This window comes from Carassius carassius, chromosome 5, assembly GCF_963082965.1.
Source record: "Carassius carassius chromosome 5, fCarCar2.1, whole genome shotgun sequence".
Taxonomy (NCBI): Eukaryota; Metazoa; Chordata; class Actinopteri; order Cypriniformes; family Cyprinidae; genus Carassius; species Carassius carassius.
The window spans coordinates 19,940,727-19,955,228 of NC_081759.1; the positions used below are offsets into that span (position 1 = coordinate 19,940,727).

General features: G+C 35.5%; 1 protein-coding gene across 2 annotated transcripts in view; it reads right to left on the reverse strand.

Annotated features, from left to right (window-relative positions):
- The window catches only part of LOC132140948 (collagen alpha-1(XXVII) chain B-like), a 100,580-nt gene that overhangs the window by 2,163 nt on the left and 83,915 nt on the right, over positions 1–14,502 (reverse strand). Inside the window, exons 41-60 of one of the 2 annotated variants that reach the window (XM_059550044.1) lie at positions 13,403–13,456; positions 13,143–13,199; positions 12,682–12,735; positions 12,523–12,576; positions 12,066–12,119; positions 11,893–11,946; positions 11,715–11,822; positions 11,495–11,602; positions 11,263–11,370; positions 10,811–10,864; positions 6,542–6,604; positions 6,395–6,448; positions 6,264–6,299; positions 6,135–6,152; positions 5,992–6,027; positions 5,844–5,870; positions 1,282–1,347; positions 926–1,094; positions 697–806; positions 276–494 (exon numbers count right to left, since the gene is read on the reverse strand). In XM_059550044.1, the coding sequence (XP_059406027.1) occupies positions 276–494; positions 697–806; positions 926–1,094; positions 1,282–1,347; positions 5,844–5,870; positions 5,992–6,027; positions 6,135–6,152; positions 6,264–6,299; positions 6,395–6,448; positions 6,542–6,604; positions 10,811–10,864; positions 11,263–11,370; positions 11,495–11,602; positions 11,715–11,822; positions 11,893–11,946; positions 12,066–12,119; positions 12,523–12,576; positions 12,682–12,735; positions 13,143–13,199; positions 13,403–13,456 (1,503 nt within the window). Of the gene's footprint in view, positions 1–275; positions 495–696; positions 807–925; positions 1,095–1,281; positions 1,348–5,843; positions 5,871–5,991; positions 6,028–6,134; positions 6,153–6,263; positions 6,300–6,394; positions 6,466–6,541; positions 6,605–10,810; positions 10,865–11,262; positions 11,371–11,494; positions 11,603–11,714; positions 11,823–11,892; positions 11,947–12,065; positions 12,120–12,522; positions 12,577–12,681; positions 12,736–13,142; positions 13,200–13,402; positions 13,457–14,502 lie in introns of those variants that run through there. The other variant, XM_059550045.1, reaches the window with a different exon arrangement.

A 14,502-nucleotide genomic window follows, 5' to 3' on the forward strand; every position in this document is an offset into this window, starting at 1 on the left:
TCAATTATGTGATTGTGCAAATAAAGTAAACAATAGTGCACGTTGCGTTCCCAAATGCTAATGTTAAATTTGCAGCACGTGGACAAATTTAGCAGTTTATTACTGAAACACACAGTGCATCCGACTATAGCTGGTTTAATTTTACATTTGCTTAAATTAATTATTAGTTTTTTTATTAGCTCACAAACCCCTGTTTGGGAGTCCTGAGCTACACAATAAATAAAAAGTTATTCACTAGAAAACAAAAGTGTTTTTTGATATAACTTTAGGCATACCCAGCAATCATCCTTTATCAGCTCAGGCTCGATGAATCCCCCAGACTCGATTATCTGTCCGTTCCAGGCTTTAAAGTACACCGCACTAGAGGAAGGTGTTTTGGAGTCCCCTGCTGCCCAAACAGAGACGTTCAGGCAGTGAATGGTGATGATCTGCACTGCTTCAGAGCTCAGGAGGTGGATGAAGTTCATCTGGATCAGACTCACTCCAGTCTCCAACTTCAGGAAAGAAATAATCACATAAAGGAGAAGAAATCTTGATATTTTCACTGAACTATTTTGTAAGGAAATGGACACGAAAGCAGAGTTTGCTGAATTATGGCCATTTCAATTGAACAGAAATCAGTGTTCTGCAGGTTCAGATTCAGTGCAATCCTGCTCATAATGTCACTCATAATGGCTAGTTGTCAGCTTTACAGACCTTGGAAACAGCGACTGGCTTAAGGCAGGTTTGACCTCCACTGGTGAAGTTGCAGGTCACTTCAATATTGTCAGAAGAGCAGCCCAGGTTAGGATCTATCCAATAAGTGCCTTAAGTTAAATACAAAATAAAAACAAAATGAATGAGTCCATAATTGGTGGTGTTGATGTAGCTTTAGTGATAAAACAAGTAAATGTACAATGATGACAATGTCTTAGAAATGTCTCACCGTCGTTCAACCTGTGCTCGCATTCAAACAGATCTCTGCACATTCTGGCAGGATTCTCCTGTGTTCCCAGAGGATTCCTGATGCTGTGGATTAGAGAGCTGAGGTAGTGAAGAGTCTTTAAGATCTGGGTTCCCTGGTCCAGCATTAGAAGCTCAGTGTCTTCATACGTCTGTAGATTGGGATGAAACAAAGTCAGGTCTATGATGTCCTGACATAATGTTAATGTTCCTTATCTAACTTTTAATCGGTGCCATGAAATTGACTGTATAAAATGTATAAAAACAAATGTTTGTAATTTATGATTGTTTATGCATTCAAATTAAATTAAAAGTATGTTGAACACGGTTGGCACTTACCTCGGACCGTAAAGTAGAGCGGGAATCCATAACAACATGTAAAGCAGCACCAAGAGCCTCATTTTCCTAAGAGATGACAAAGTAGAGCAGGAATGTCAAGGAAGTTGAAAGTAAACTGATTTTAATATAAAAAAGTATATTAGATCACGTTTAATCAATTGATAATATGTGGCGTATCAGCTGTCAAGTAGGTGTTGTTGTTTTTATTTTTATCATTGGTGGACAGTGTTGGGAGTAACGGCGTTTAAGTATAACGGCGTTACTAACGGAGTTTAATTTTCAGTAACGGAGTAATCTAATTAATTTTTTTTTCCCATCGTTGCAACGCCGTTATCTTTACTGAGAATGTAAAGTGTCGCGTTACTACAATTTGGTTGAATAAAGCGCGAGGTGTCATGCTTTGGCTAGTGGCTACACATCAGCTGCCTGACACCGTTGCAAATCCGATGATGATTGGCTGGGTGGGCGGTGCCCTGCTCACGCTGTCTCACTGCACGCTCTGAAAAAACCAAGTACCAGGAATTAAAGGCAAGAATGTTTCTGTAACATGCACGCTATGCCCAGGAAAAAAGACTTTATCCACGTCTGCCTCAAGCAACTCAAATCTTATGAACCAACTCACATCAACACATGCTTACGTTACTGTACTGAATATTTAATGCTGTGTTCACATCAGACGCGACTTGCGCGAATAAATCCAACAAGTAGTTGGACAGCATATATATAAAGACAGCATTTATTTAAAAATGTGATTCTCGGAGGTTGTCTATTCGCATTTTTGTATTGACTTATCATTGAAATCACTCGCACCAGACGCTCTATTTGCGTCTGTTGTGAACGCACCATATGAGTTGGATAGTATTTATACTGTTTATTGCGCAGTAACGTTAGGCCTAATATACAGTTACAGAGATTTGCACTAATGGCCAGGTTTCCCTTTGTTTCTTTTTACCCAAGTTTAAATTTGTTTGTCTTAATTTTGCACTTGAATTTTATTTTCAATATTTATTTTTTATATGTTTTTATTTCTATGCATATCATATGGCAGGCTGCAATCTATTGAGTTCAAATAAATACAACATTTTCTAAAATACTTATAGTGTTTTTATTCTTCAATCAGTTAATATAAACATCTTATATATTAAAGATGTTATAGGACGTAATAGCGTTATAGAACATAAAAAATAATGTCACAGTTACTTAGCTGAGTAACTAATTACTTTTACAATGTGGTAACTGAGTCACTAATTCAATTACATTTTGGGAGAAGTAATTTGTAACTGTAACTAATTACTTTTTTCAAGTAAGATGACCAACACTGTTGGTGGACAGTAACGGTATTTTTAAAAATTCTACACACACCTGTGGTCTTAATGACAACTTGTACACTTCAGTAAAAAACATGTAAGTAGACAAGCGGTCAAGTATAAAGAGCACTTTTTGCATTGGTTGGTTGTTTTATATGATGAAATAACCAGTTAAATTCAGGACAGGTTTTTAAATAATTTTTGGAAGTGTACCTTAATTCTTTTTTTTAATGTAGTAAACAATAGTAATTATAGTATTATTGCACTATATTTAGTTTGTAAACTTCTTAATAACAACATAAATAAGGTGTGATAATACTATTATATTTTAAAATAAAAATACTTATTAAATAAAAATTTAAATTTGGTCATTAATTACGCACCCTCATGTCATTCCAAACCAATAATCCATTTCATCTTTGGAAACACAAATTAAGGTGTTTGTGGTGAAATCCGAGAGCTTTCTGATGCTCCACTGGCAGCAAAGGTACTACCATGATCAAGGCACAGAAACATAGTAAGGGCGTTGTTAATTAATTTAAGTAATTAATTAAATAATTTTCATTTTTGGGTGAACTATCCCTTCAACTTTTTTCTGTTTTACAGTTTTATTTATTATATACATTTTCAACATTTTCAAACCTAAAATCAGCAAACTTTTATTTTGGCGAGTTGTCGGGAAGTAAGAACAGTATATGCACTGCTGGTTTTCATGCTGCTGTAAAGTGTGTCAGGAAAAGAAATCACAGTTTCGTGTTTTGCTCTGCAACTGGCAGCACTTATTTACCCAAAGCATTTTTTTTACATTTTGCTCATGTCTGCGCACCTCTTAAGTTCGCCCCTGTACATATACATCATAGCACCTGTAGCTTAAAGATGCTCTAGCTCTATCAAGAACTTTTAGTGTCATGAACTTCAATTTCTTTAGAAAAAGATATGCAGTAAGTGGCCAACCAAAATGACTAATACCGCCGCATTTTCCACCGCCGCAGGGCCACGTGGGGCAAAGGGACAGTTTGCAAACTTACTGGAATTATGTTTTGCAAACTGAGATCAAATAACTAAATAAAACAAAAATAACTTTATAATATAAAATTATAGCATCCTTAAAAACAGGAACATTTATCTAAAATGTATTTTTAAAAAGTTAATAAAAAAAAAGGCTCTTACACAAAGGCTCTTACTACATGTTATGGTTATTGAACAGTCATTATGAAAACCATCAAAACGGTTGCACTTTATTTTACAGTACGTGTACTAACATTTACTTATGGTGTACTTACAGTGTATTTATCTAAGAAAGTTCTGGTAATACAAGGTAACTACATGGGGTAGGGTTAGGTTTAGGGGTAGGTTCAGGGTTAGTACTTAGTTATTACCAGTGTTGGGGGTAATGCATTACAAGTAACGCGAGTTACGTAATCAGATTACTTTTTTCAAGTAACTAGTAAAGTAACGCATTACTTTTTAATTTACAAGAAAATATCTGAGTTACTTTTTCAAAAAAGTAACGCCAGTTACTTTGTATTCCCATTTTTTGACTGACAAGCCTCCTGTTCCCATATTGGGAGAAATCGGAAGTATGGAGGCGTTGTGTGCGCTGTGTGAACATGTTACTGTAGTTCTAGACTAAATGTGAATGTGCATTAATTCATCCCACTCACAAAAAAACAAAAAACAAAACAGATTTATTATTCATCAAAATTAATCAAAACAGTGAAATGCAAACTCAGAATATGACGCAAACCTGCAATAACTAAATATATTAAATAACACAAATGTATCTATTCCCATTTTATTAACAGTGTCTTTGCTGCTGACCTTTAATGATCCAGTTCAACCATACTAATAATTAAAAAATGACATTAGATAAACTAACAATTGTGCTTCATTGTTTTTTTTATTGCTGAAGAGTGTTGAACCTTCTTCTCCTGTGTTCTACTGTACAGACGTGAATTTACTTTTCCTTCAGCCTGAGGTTTATTCATTACACTTTTTGGTGTGAAAGGGCTTTTACATTTGCTATAAATAGAACTTCTTATATTAAAACAATCAAGCCCTGCTCTTATTTAAAAAGTAACACATGTAACACATTACTTTCCATAAAAAGTAACTAAGTAACGTATTTAGTTACTTTTTTAGGGAGTAACGCAATATTGTAAGGCATTACTTTTAAAAGTAACTTTCCCCAACACTGGTTATTACATAGTTATTGTAATTACTATAATAAGTACATAGTATGTACATGAGAAACAGGACTGTAAAATAAAGTGCTACCAAAACTATAAAATTTTCTTATGTTGTATTAAGGACCGTTCTGAAAGCAGAATTTATGCAAACGCATAAAATGCTTTAAAAACTTTAACAAAGATGTCTAGAGGGAATTTAATTCCTGTTATTTAATTACGTGAGGCTGCCCCTCATGTATGATTTTTTAGTTACTAGTAGTTACTATTTAAGTCATTATAAACTAATCACACATTCATATTAACACAGTCTAATCCATAATGGGCCTTAATATATTCCGCACTCACACACATTAAGTAGCCTGGTAATTGTGAAAAAGGAGACATTTTATTTATTTAATAATAAATCTTAAATGTTCTCTAAAATCTCCAAAAGTCTATAACCAAGACAGATGCAGTTATAACCTGTAAATTGAATGCAATTTGACATTATAAAGTGATCAAACACCGATGTCGCTCCAAATCATTGATCATTAGTTTTCTTGATCAAGATTAAATGAATGCATGACTCTTATAAACTTTTTTTAATAAATCTCTTTTGTATTAAATGATAAAGATACAAAGCAGGTAAAGTTAAATATTATTGTACAAATACTTATAAAATGCTACAGACTGCGAATAAGATTGCAGTTTCACATTTTGCATATGCATTACAAAGTTAATTATTTTTTACATGCAATTATAAAAAATAAAACCAAAAAAGATTTGTAATGAAGAAAAAATATGTAGACAAATAAGAATAAATGTTGCGCATCACATTCAGCAACATCCACGCCACGGAACAATTTCTTGTATTTTAAGGAATAATATTCACTCTTGCATTTAAATGCGGCTGCATGTTTTTTATGGTTTTATTTAGACTGTATAAAAGCAAGTAAATGATAACTTGTGGTTAAAGTGCCACTCAGCGGTCAAAGCTGCAAATGCACTTAGCAATCGCGGCGGCGCTCGCAGCAGTAGAAAGCACACTCCGATTGGCCACCTACTGTACAATACAAGGCATACTTACATGAGAAAAAGATACACCAGGAAGCCCCTATAAACCAAAGAGAGATAAAGAAACAGAAAGCATTGATTACAATCAGCTTCAGCTAAATGCAACTCAAGCATGAAACATAAAGTTCACATGGTTGTTAAAATGCTTCAAGACTTCTTACTGGAGGTCCAGGTGGTCCACGAGGACCTGGAAGTCCCTAGTGGAGAAGGAAAATAATTTTTTTCATGTTGGTTAAATAGTACCACTTAATTCATCCAAATGTAAAAAGGCTAGTAAGTTTGAAGGGCATTTGGGGAAACATACCCTGGGTCCCTGAACACCCTGTTTAAAATAAAAGGAGAAACATAAAATTAAATTTTTTTAGTAGGTAACCCTTTGCAACCGTGAATTCACTTGGAAATCACCCAGATTTTGTTCCTGCTAGATTCTTACCATTTCCCCTCTATTTCCTTTGTCTCCTTGTGGTCCCTAATACAAAGAGAGGAAAAAAAGGTGTTTTTCAGAGTATGCACCTAATTAAAAACCACCATCAAGCTTTCTTAAGTGACTCATATCATACATACTGGGTTACCACTGGGACCAATGATACCAACAGGTCCGATGGCTCCTTGCATACCCTTAAAAGAAGAAACACCTACAGTAGTTGCTGATCAAGAACTCTTCATCCATCTCATTCAGGTTTTCAGGACAGTGCTCACTGTGGTACTTACCATTAAACCCTGAGGACCTTTTGGGCCCTGGATACCCACTGGGCCAAGGTCTCCGGGAGGCCCCTGTGAATGACAGAAACACTTTGGTCATAACTGTTTGGCCTTACAATATCGGAATACAGAAAATCATTACACCACAGTTTTTGCTTGGTTATATTGTCTGACTAGCCCTCTTAAAGCTGCTTAAAGATGCTATTTTTCATCTTAAGCTATAGTGCTTGTACAGCTGTAATGAAATGCCAGCTTGCACTGTTTGTCAGGTGAAACGGGCTGGATTCAGTTGCGGGTTTACACTGAGCTTTATTGAAAGCAGATGAAACAAGGCAGATGAGTATCGTTTCACAGTTTAACTCGTTCGACAGCCGGGACCCAGAGAAATGAGAGCTGGAATGTTCTAGGAGTACTGCATTAGTGAGAACAAGAGGCAGAGCAAAACAGCAAAAGACACTGGAGCCTGAAGACAAGACAAGACAAGGTGAGTACACAGACCAGCTCGAGCTATTGGTAAGAGTTACAACAGTCTGACAACAAACAGAGAAAAACAGGGAATTATAAAGGGAAAAAATTAGAAGAGCATTGAGAACAGGTGGCAAACAATTAAGGTTAACAACGGAGAAACAAGGAGGGAAACTCAAATCAAACAGGCAGACGCGGTGAGCTGTCAAACCATCCAAACACACATTCACAACCCCAAAAGGCAGGTGATTAGCCCCGAACCCTGACACTGTTGGCTTGAAGGCTTAGCATTAAAGTAAACTAAAGTAAAATAACTGCTTGCCTGATTAATTGGATTTTGGCATATGCTATGAAGGCACACTTTCCTTTCAATTTATACTGTTTATCACCATTCACTGATCTACTTAATGTAAGCATCTTTACATATTATTAAAAACCTAAAAACGTTACTTAAATAGATTCGATCTGTGTTGTAATCATTGCATCTATCAGTCTCTTTGATAGTTTTGGTAAAACAGTTATTAATTTGAATATCCTCAGAATACAGAAGAAACCATTTTTCTTCTATAATGGGAAATTGCCATGTAAAACAGGATATTTACCTAGAACAAATATATAGGTATATAGGTCTCTATATGGCAGTTTAAAATGGGCCTGGTAACACCAGTTAAAAAAGGACATTGAGGAAATGATTACATTTTGAAGAAAGAAAAAAAAATCATTCATAATAAGATAATTATATTAATCATTCAATTACATTAAAGCAAAAAGGATACATTTTGATCATCAAAACATAAGTTGACTTTCCGTACTGTTCACAGTAAAAAACGTTGGGTTGTTTTTTTAACCCAACCGTTGGGTTACACATATTGGGTCAATGTGTTGGGTAATCTTAAAATTTGTTGGGTCATTTTTTTTTTCGTCGTTGGGTTATTTTTAGTTATAACCCAACTGTTGGGTTAAATATGTTTCCCGCTTCACTCCGGTTCAAATTTTAACGGTCCAGTCAGCGACTCAGCGTGGACATAAGCTGCAGCCTGAATGATTATGAAGGGTAAGTAACTGTTAATATAATCGTATGATGTATATAACTGTTATAACATTAAGTAATGTGTCTGATACGTTAATTATTATTTTTTTATACGTTACAAAAGTTTTTATTCCCTTTAGTCCATTTGTTTCCCCCAGAGAGGAATCCTATTCCTGTTTGTTCGCCAGCATTAATACATTAAAAGATTAGCTGCAAAACTTTTTAGACAAGCATTACTTAAAGTTGATAAAAATATCTGGTGAAATGTGAAAGTTTGATGAAATCATTAGAATTAAGCTAGAAAAGCCGCACGGACCATTTATCGGATTGGACCAGTGAATGAAGCTCCTCGAGGGAGCTGAGCTCACACATCAGTCATGCAACAGACAACAGACTCCGCGAGAATCGTTTGAATAAACCTGCAATTTTCTGTTATAAAAGTTCAAAACCCAGACGAAAGAAAAGCGCGCAGTCATGAGGCAATCCACTCTTTCAGGAAATTTAGCAGAAATTTAGCGGAAATTTATATCAGTGCCCCAAATTTACTTAACGTTAACATTACTCCTACAACCAACCTTTAAGAGGGGAGCGTAAAACAGAAGCCATATTCATCTTAGCGCACCAGCACTAATTAATTGTACAGTAAGTGTTTTTATGGTTTATTCATATTGAATAGTGTTATGCATCTATCAGAATACCCTATAATTGCAGCAATTTCTCTTATGAAGCTAGATTGATTGACACGTTTTTTAAATGTGTTGTACTAAATGTGTTTATACTTATGTTTTAGACAATGGACTTTTTCGTGAAGGAAAAATTGCAACAATAGAATTTCTGCCTGTTAATTGAAACATTTCAAGTTAAGTAACCTATTTAAATTAATGATACATAAGTTTTCATTTTTACTTAGACCAATGACTTCTAAAAATTATGAAAAAAGAAAAATGAGGTGAAATACAGTAAGTGTATTGTTGCATTCCGTCCAACAAAGCTTCCTTTCATTTACAGTGTACTTTTGTTCCTCCCTACAAGTCCAAATCAGTCAAAGGGTAGAGGGTAGTTAAATTTACTCACATTAGCTGCAAATATTGACACAAATTTTCTGGAGGGAGTGAAAACTGGTTTAGTCTGTCTCTTAGTGCAAATGATAGTAGATCTCCACAAAGACTGTAAAAATTTAAACTGTAAGCTTAGTTTTTTTTTTTACTTGTGCTTTCTCTGTACTTTTGTCATTTAAAGGCCTTCGTGCAGAAATTGTCTTTAAAACCCTTCCTGCTGTCTGCACCATACCACACAAATGGAAAAATGGTGTGCACATCATACACGGAAATGAAGCGGTCTTTCATTGATATTCAACCTGTAAAAGCAACACTTAAAATTACAGTGCCCTGTGTAATCAAGTCACCTTTATTTATTTTGTATAAGACACAGGTTGTACAATACAAATCGTTCCAAGAAGATATTTTGAAAAAAATGATGACAGAATTTTAATTTATGGGTGAATTATCACTTTAACCAATTTAAATTCGCTATAGCTTTTAACTCGTTTAAATTCACTAATTTGTAAAGTGAGGTGTATCAATGAAATATCATCACAATGCATGTTAACTGAACTTTTTTTAAAAAATTCTTTTAAGGTTGGCACTAATTATTACTGTACTTAAATCATGAGACAAGCCAGAATCCACATGTCCTGCTGCTTGGTGACAAGGAAAACTCCTCCCAAGTTTTTATTATTTTAAACGGGGAGGCGATGGAACAGAAGATGATACTACAAGCAGTCGATCTGTGTTTCAAACTTTTCTTTGTATATGACATCTACTACCCAAAGCCCTCTGCTCATATTTGAGAGTTTTTGTAACACACAGTCTTTAATAGTTTCTTCTGCACACTGTCTCCTCCTTAAAAACGTTGTATTTTGTAATCAGTAAAAAACATTTTTATTTTATTGATCAGCAGTAGGTCCAGCAGCTGGTATATTTTTATTATTATTACTTGATTTTATGATTATTTTTTGTTTTATTATTATATGTTAGGTTCATTTTATTTGAAAGTTGTAATATTTGCCAAGTATGGTAACCCATATTCGGAATTGGTGCTCTGCAGTTAACCCATCCAAGTGCACACACACAGCAGTGAGAAGTGAACACACACCCGGAGCAGTGGGCAGCCATATCCAGCGCCCGGGGAGCAACTGGGGGTTCAGTGCCTTATTCAAGTGCACTTAAGCCATGAGTATTGAGGGTGGAAGAGAGCGCTGTTCATTCACTCCCTCCACCTACAACTCCTGCCAGCACAGAGACTTGAACCGGCGTCCTTCGGGTTACAGGTCCAAATCTCTAAACATTAGGCCACAGCTGTGAACTGTATTTGCACGTTGTGTGTTTTGATATGAATATGAATTTACACATTTGTACATCTTGAAAATGTCAGTTGTATTTTTACACATTCTTGTACGTTTAAATAAAATATTTTAAAATATATTTGTAAATGTGTTATTTGCATAGTAAAATAAAATCTGTAATTTACAACAAAGTAGTTTCAAAATATGGTTGTATTAAGTCATTTTTAATAAAAATACTGATGTTAATTAATATAAATAATTAACTCAACTGTTGGGTAACTTTTAACCCAACAGGATTTTAACCCAATGGGTTGGGTTGAAATAACCCATAGATGGGAAGGTGCTATACCAACCCATAGTTGGGTTACAGGTTGGGTTATTTTTAACCCAACATTTTTTAGTGTGTGTATGCTGACGGTGGTGCAAGAAGAAAGTTTACCTTTGGTCCAAATATTCCAAGAACTCCAGGAAATCCCTGTTCACCAGTATCACCCTAAAGAAAAATATAAACTGACGATAAATAGATGAAAAATATAAACAGATAACAGTAGTAGAATAGAATATGAAATTATTCTTTAGGAAGTGTTAAAGAAATGTATTATCATTTATTCATCAACTGTTAAATAGACTGAAAACTACCATTTAGAAAGTTTAATGCCAAATTAATACTTTTATACAGCAAAGATGCAAATAAATTGATCAAATGTAACAGATCAAATGAGACATTTATAAAGCATTTATAATTACAGTTTCTACATGTATAAAACAATGCAACTGTTTTCAATAATGATGATAATAAGAAACGTTACTAGAATGATTTTGGACTAAAATCACTAAAGATCTATTCATTGGTGTGTTTTTCATATTTCGAATGGATCAAGCAATACTTACAGGTTGCCCTTTGACCCCTCGGTCACCCTGTTTTCCAGGAAATCCCATTCCCCCATTAAATCCTCTTTTGCCTGGAGCTCCAGTTTGGCCAGGGATGCCCCTTTCACCCTTAGTCAGAACATCGAGAAATATTTCAGCTAAAACCAGTTAATACTGTTACAGATGCAGAGAATGATGACACACAAACATAAAAACAGTTATATGTAACACCATATGCATACAAGCAAGGTACCTTTGGCCCAAAGGAGCCTTGAATTCCTGGTAGACCTGGTGCACCTGTGTTTCCTTGAGGACCTGGTTTTCCAGGCAGACCAACCTCCCCATCGCTTCCATGCTCGCCCTAATGTGAATAACAGGGAAAAAACAAACCAAAACATCACAAACAACAAAACACACCTGGGCGATTTCAAGTGTTACATTGAAAACATTGAGAATTACATTCATTGTCTTACTGGCATTCCTTTAACTCCATCTTTCCCAAGGGCTCCTTCTACCCCAGGGTCACCCTCAAGACCCTCACGACCAGCAACTCCTCTGGGGCCAGGGAGACCAACAGGACCCTATGAGAGAAACACAACTGTTTATGTTAACATCAGCTGTAGGTTCTGTTATGATGTGAGAAATACTTACAGCAGAGCCTCGATTTCCAGATTCACCACGTGGACCCTTCTTGCCTTTTGCACCCTAAAAAAACAGTTATTCACTTGAGATGGATATTGTATGGTTTAAAATAGTAGCCATATTTGTGCATTATATTTAAACAAAACAAAATCCACAATCTGTTTGTCTTGGTAAAGTCTTACTTTATTGCCTTTAGATTCTTTAGGCCCTGGAAAACCTTTTGGTCCTGCATTTCCCTGTGGTTATAGACAAAGAAAATAATATGAAGAAAATATATATATTATAGCTCAGTTTAAAGCAGGGTTATTATTAATTAAAATGAAAACTAAAAACATAAAAAAATACTTTGATTATTTCTAATGAAATAAACATAGTACAAAACGTACTAGATTTATTTTTTGAGGTATTTGCCAAGGCGACATTTTTCATTTAACTTTAGTTTAAGTAACTAAATAAATGAACTAAATAAACTAAAACTTCATAAAAAAATAACACAGATATATTTAAAAACTAATAAAAAAAATAAAAATGACAAAAATACACAACAAAATCACCAAAAAATACAAGAATAAAATCTAACTGAAAATATGAATAAAACTATAACAGTAGAGAGATGTCATTGTTGGTAGATACACTCACAGGGAGTCCAGGAGCCCCTGGGTTTCCTCTTTCCCCACGAACACCTTCATGACCCTTGAGATTGGCAAATCGAGATTCAAAATTGACATAGAATGTATATTTAATTAGTGATCTATTTTGGAATTGTCTAAAAAATATATTTCTAAAATCAAAACTCACTGGGTATCCAGGGGCACCTGGCTGTCCCCTTTCTCCTCTGTTGCCAACAGGTCCCTAAACCCCAGTGAAATCCAAACACATTGATCAGGCTGGCATAGGGCTGCACAATAAATTCCATGCCATTATCATGCGCATCTCGTCAGTAAAGCCGGTTCAGTGATAAGTAGTAAATCTCCATCACCTGCTTTCAAATAGAGCAGCATTTAATACACAAAACTGTAGTTCACTGACAAGCTACGCAATATCACATTCATAATCACAGATGAGTCGCACAATTATGAACACGATATTGCGTAGCTTGTCAGTGATCTATGGCTCTGTGTACTACATGCCACTCCATCTGAAAGCATGTGATGGAGTTTTACTACTAATCACAGAAATGGCTTTACTGAGTTGGTTGGCATCCAGAATTTTTATAAAACAAGGCAAAAATGTTTAATAAATCGAGTGGACTGACTCACGATGTCACCTAAAGGACCAGGTTGACCTTCAACCTTCCCATCTTCACCTGGCTCTCCCTGAAAAGCATAGAAATTCATCAGTATTGATTTCTGGATTTTTCAATCTGGCATAAATTTGACCTTGTGCTATGGATATGCTAAGGTTACATTAATTCCCAAATTAATTTGGATTTTTGGAAAAAGACTGTTTGTTTTTGTTATACAAATACAAAGAAAACTGTTAAATGACATTCTGGTTATAAGGCCTTTAAATTTTTTACCTTGTCACCTTTTGGTCCTGGGGATCCCATTGGACCTTGTGGTCCTTGATGACCCTGCAGTAAATGAGGAAATAAAAGAAGAAATAGTGGAGTATGGAACCAATTGAATGCTTAAAAACAGTTAACTAACTCTAACAAGGCTTAGTAAATTAAAGGGGTCATACGATGCGATTTAAAATTTTCCTTTCTTTTTGGAGTATTACAAGCTCTTGGTGCTTGTGGAGATCTGTAAAGTTGCAAAGACTAAAGTCTCAAAACCAAAGAGATATTCTTTATCAAAGTTAATGTCACGGTTCATGAATTCGCTGTCTCTCTATCGGCTTGTTTAGTGTGCAGGTGTGGGTCTGTGGGCGTGGTCCTTGATCACGTCTGATTACAGCACCACCTGCGTCCCATTGTGTGTGTCTATTTAAGTGCAGTAGCTGGTGTCTCATGTTGTCAGATCATTGTGGTTCTTCCCTGTGTTCCGTTCTGTTCCCCTGGTTGTGTTGGATCGTGGATTCCCTTTGTTGTTCTTCGTCGTGTCTTCTTGTTCCCTGCACCGGAATCATGAGCACCTTCACTGGGATTACAGCACTGGATCACTGAGGATTATCACTGTTGTCCACTGAGCTCCCTGCGTCATCCATCATCAGAGCTTGTGATCGTCGCCAATCTCCAGAGGTGGGACAAAGTCATTGTTATGCAAGTCACAAGTAAGTCTCAAGTCTTTGCCCTCGAGTCCCGAGTCAAGTCGAGTCAAAGATGAGGCAAGTCCCGAGTCGAGTCAAAAGTCAAAGCCAACAAGTCTCAAGTCGAGTCCAAAGTCCTACCATTTTAGTTTCGAGTCATTTCAAGTCCTCTTACCACAGAAATAAAATTTATACAAATCATGTATGTCTGTAAGATTTGTATTTATTTAAACCTCATTTATACAATGACATTAATAAAATACAATAAAAAAAAAGGAAAATTAAATTTTTTGCAAAAAATGCTTTTATTTCAACAGCATATTGCACTAAAACAATGGCCAGTTTTTGTCTCATGTGTGTTGGAGAGACTGAGATATACATTTGTGTTTATCCGTCTAGCAGCAAGGTAGAAATGGTACTTTAAAACGG